The sequence below is a fragment of the Polyodon spathula genome, chromosome 29 (genome assembly GCF_017654505.1).
Source record: "Polyodon spathula isolate WHYD16114869_AA chromosome 29, ASM1765450v1, whole genome shotgun sequence".
In the NCBI taxonomy this organism is placed as follows: domain Eukaryota; kingdom Metazoa; phylum Chordata; class Actinopteri; order Acipenseriformes; family Polyodontidae; genus Polyodon; species Polyodon spathula.
The window spans coordinates 1,134,231-1,137,677 of record NC_054562.1 but is presented as its reverse complement, the minus strand read 5'-3'; the positions used below and the strand labels follow the sequence as shown (position 1 = coordinate 1,137,677).

General features: G+C 54.6%; 1 protein-coding gene across 1 annotated transcript in view; it reads right to left on the bottom strand.

Moving 5' to 3' along the window:
- Nucleotides 1–1,363: 1,363 nt before the first annotated feature.
- LOC121302108 (paxillin-like) overlaps nt 1,364–3,447 on the bottom strand; it is a 5,866-nt gene continuing 3,782 nt past the window's right edge. Inside the window, exons 5-8 of the mRNA XM_041231929.1 lie at nt 2,927–3,082; nt 2,363–2,449; nt 2,098–2,247; nt 1,364–1,616 (exon numbers count right to left, since the gene is read on the bottom strand). Of these exons, the coding sequence (XP_041087863.1) occupies nt 1,365–1,616; nt 2,098–2,247; nt 2,363–2,449; nt 2,927–3,082 (645 nt within the window). The 3' untranslated portion in view covers nt 1,364. The remainder of the gene's footprint in view (nt 1,617–2,097; nt 2,248–2,362; nt 2,450–2,926; nt 3,083–3,447) is intronic.

The window sequence follows — 3,447 nt, the reverse complement described above, 5'->3', positions numbered from 1 at the left end:
TTGTTTGTCTGTCCCTTGTTTGTTGTCAGTATTTACAGAATCCTTCAAAAAGAGATTGAAAGGAAGGAGATTTGGCACACTTCGATTGAATTGAATTGAATTGAATTGGGTTAGGTTGGGTTGAATTGAGTTGAATTGTATTGCACTGTACTGTACTGTTATTGTACTGTATGGACATGAATTGGTGTGGTTGTTGTTTGGGTTGAATTGGTTGAACTTGGGTTGAAGTGTATTGTATGGAAATACCAATTCAGTAAATAAAAGACACACAACAGTTCTGTCAAAAACTTTATTTACCTTAGAGATTTATTTTTAAGTAGAAACAAACCCATTTTTCTCAACAGTTTGTAAAAGCAGAATGAACAGAAGCAGCATGTCACCGTCTCTCTGAAATGAGAGGCAGGACGAGCTGCACTGAACAGCACAGCCAGGCCGGCCACCGCTGCTCACTGACCAGTGTGTTTACATTCTCTGCATGCAGGTCTGACTGTGAGTGTGAGTGTTGTGGAGTGTGTGTGTATGATGTGTGTTGTTGTGTGCTCGCTCTCCCCTCCCCCTCCCCCTCCCCCTCTCCTCTCCTCTCTCCACTTTCCTCTCCTCTCTTCTCTCCTCTCCTCTCCCTCTCTCCTCTTCCTCTCCTCTCTCTCCTTACTCTCCTCTCCTCTCTCTCTCTCCCCTCCCCTATCCTCTCTCCTCTCTCCTCTCCTAATCCTCTTCTCCTCTCGCTCTCTGGCAGGTCTCTAGGCCTCCCTCTACTCTCTTTCACCCCCTCCCTCCTCCGCTCTCCTCTCCTCTCTCCTCTCTCTCCTCTCTCCCCTCCCCTCTCCTCTCCTGTCCTCTCTCCTCTCTCCCCGCTCTTCCTCGCTGCCGCCTCCTCTCAATCCTACTCCCTCCGCTCTCAGCCCTCGCTCCTCTTCCTCGCCTACATCGCCGGTCTTCGCCTCGCCGTCGCCCACTCCGAGCGGCCTCGCGAATCTCGCCCTCTCGCCGCGCCTCCTCTCCTCCTCCTCTCACTCCTCCGCTCCACTCTCGCCTCTCGTCCTCCTCTCCCCTCCCCTCTCTACCGGGCCGCTCCGCTCCTCCTCGCGCGCCAGCGCCCCGCGCCCCTCCTCTCTCCGCTCATCGATCCTCCTCTTCCTCTCCGCTCCTCTCTCTCTCTCCTCTCCCTCAGTCTCCTCTCCTCTCTCCCCTCTCATCTCTCCTCTCCTCTCCTCTCCCCTCCCCCCTCTCCTCTCTCCCCTCTCCTCGCCTCTCTCCTCTCTCCTGCTCTCCTCCTCTCCACTCGCCTCTCTCCTCTCTCCTCTCTCCCCTTTCATCTCTCCTCTCTCTCTCTCTCCCCTGTCGACACAAAAAAAAACAGTTTCTCATGGACAGCCAGTGCAGTACGGTTTCTCGTTCTGCTCCTTGAAGACTCCCTGGTTCAGCTGCTTCAAGCAGAAGGCGCAGACGAAATGCTCTGGGTGAAACCTCTTCCCCATCGCCGAGACGCAGCGCCCTGATATCGGAGCTCTGCACCCCCCGCACAGCAAGCCCTTCCGGGCGTGATAGTGGAGGGGGCAGAGCGGGCGAGAGTCTATCTCATAGAAACAGCCATCGGAGAAGGGAGAGAGGCAGTCCTGAGAGAGAGAGGAGAGAGAGTGAGAAAGAGGGAGGAGAGGGGAGAGGGGAGAGAGGAGAGAGAGTGAGAAAGAGGAGAGGGGAGAGGGAGAGAGGGGAGAGAGAGGGGAGAGAGAGAGAGAGAGGGGAGAGGAGAGAGAGGAGAGAGAGATAGTGAGAAAGAGGGAGGAGAGAGGAGAGGAGAGGAGAGAGTAGAGAGGAGAGAGGAGAGGAGAGGAGAGGAGAGGAGAGAGAAGAGAGAGAGAGGAGAGAGAAAGAGGGGAGAGGGGAGAGGAGAGAGGAGAGGAGAGGGAGGGGAGAGGGGAGAGGGGAGAGAGAGGAGAGGGGAGAGAGGAGAGAGAGAGGAGAGAGAGGAGAGAGAGAGAGAGAGAGATGAGAGAGAGGATCGAGTAGGGAGAGGAGAGAGACAGGACAGAGGAGAGAGGAAGGAGAGAGAGGAGAGATAGGGTGATAGAACAGGAAGTTGATACCTCACGTTGCCCACAAAGCACTCTGGGTGCACAAGCTGGTGTTGGCTGCAAGAGGTAGTTTTCTCCCTTTACTGGCTGGTCGCAGCCGCAGCACTTTCTGAGCAAAGAGCGCGATAGAAATCAGGGAGACCGTACGGCTCCCTTCCTCTCTCAAGAAGACCTGAGGAGAGAGAGAGAGAGAGAGGAGAGCACGAGACAGGGTATGTCCCTGTTTGGCGTAGTGGAGGGTGGGTTTTAGGAGATGATGGTTGCTAGGGTAGGGCGGTGGTGTTTACCCTTTCTCTCCGAACGGCTCCTCCAACACTCATCGCTACAGAAGAAGTGCTCCGGTGCCACGTCTTCCCTAAGACTGAGACGATGATCTACAAGATGAAGAGAGAGAGATGAGAGAGATGAGAGAGAGAGAGAGGAGAGAGAGAGAGAGAGAAGGAGAAAGGAGAGAGAGGAGAGAGAGAGAGAGAAAAATGAGGAAGATGAGAGGGGGGGGAGGGAGGAGGGAGAGAGGAGGGAGTGAGAGAGAAAGAGGGAGAGAGAGAGAAAGAGAGAGAGAGGAGAAGAGAGAGAGAGAGGAGAGAGATAGAGGGAGGAAGGGGAGAGGGAAGAAGAGAGAGAGAGGAGAGAGAGTAGAGGAGAGGAGAGAGAGGAGAGGATATAGGAGAGGAGAGAAGAGATAGAGGAGAGGAGAGAGGGAGACATCAGAATATACGATCCCAGTGTTCCCAGTCGATCCCAGTGTACCCAGTCTCTCCCACTGTACCTGCAGGATGGGGTGGTTGTCCATTGCAGGTAGGCCCAACACAGCAAGGAGAAGAACCAGGTGTGTGTGTCTTGTCCAGTACCGCCGTCTCGCTCGAAGAATCCTTGAGGCCAACTCGCACCACAGTGAAAACACCAAAGAATAACAACGCTCTGGGTGCCATGGCAAACAAACCCCCCAACACGCTGTGGGTGGGCTTGGTGACCACTGAGAGTCCTCCTCCCTGCTCTCTCTGACACTGCGTGAAGAAAGATGCGTGGTTAGGGTCCTCTCGCAATCTCAGGCGACTAGGCTTCTCCGCTTACCACCTCCCTGTCTCCTCTAAACGCCCCCCACTTATTATCCACCGAGAGGGGAGAGAGGGGAGGGGGGAGAGGAGAGGAGGAGAGAGGAGAGGAGAGAGGAGGGGGGAGAGAGAGAGACAGAGACAGGGAGAGAGAGAGAGAGAGAAAGAGAAAGAGAGAGAGAGGAGGAGAGTGAATGATCATAGAGGGATAAGTGATAGGAGGGGCGCTAAAGCGAGAGGGGAGAGGAGAGAAGAGGAGGGGAGAGACAGAAAGAGAGAGATGAGACACAGACATTTCTGACAAGCACACCTTTCCC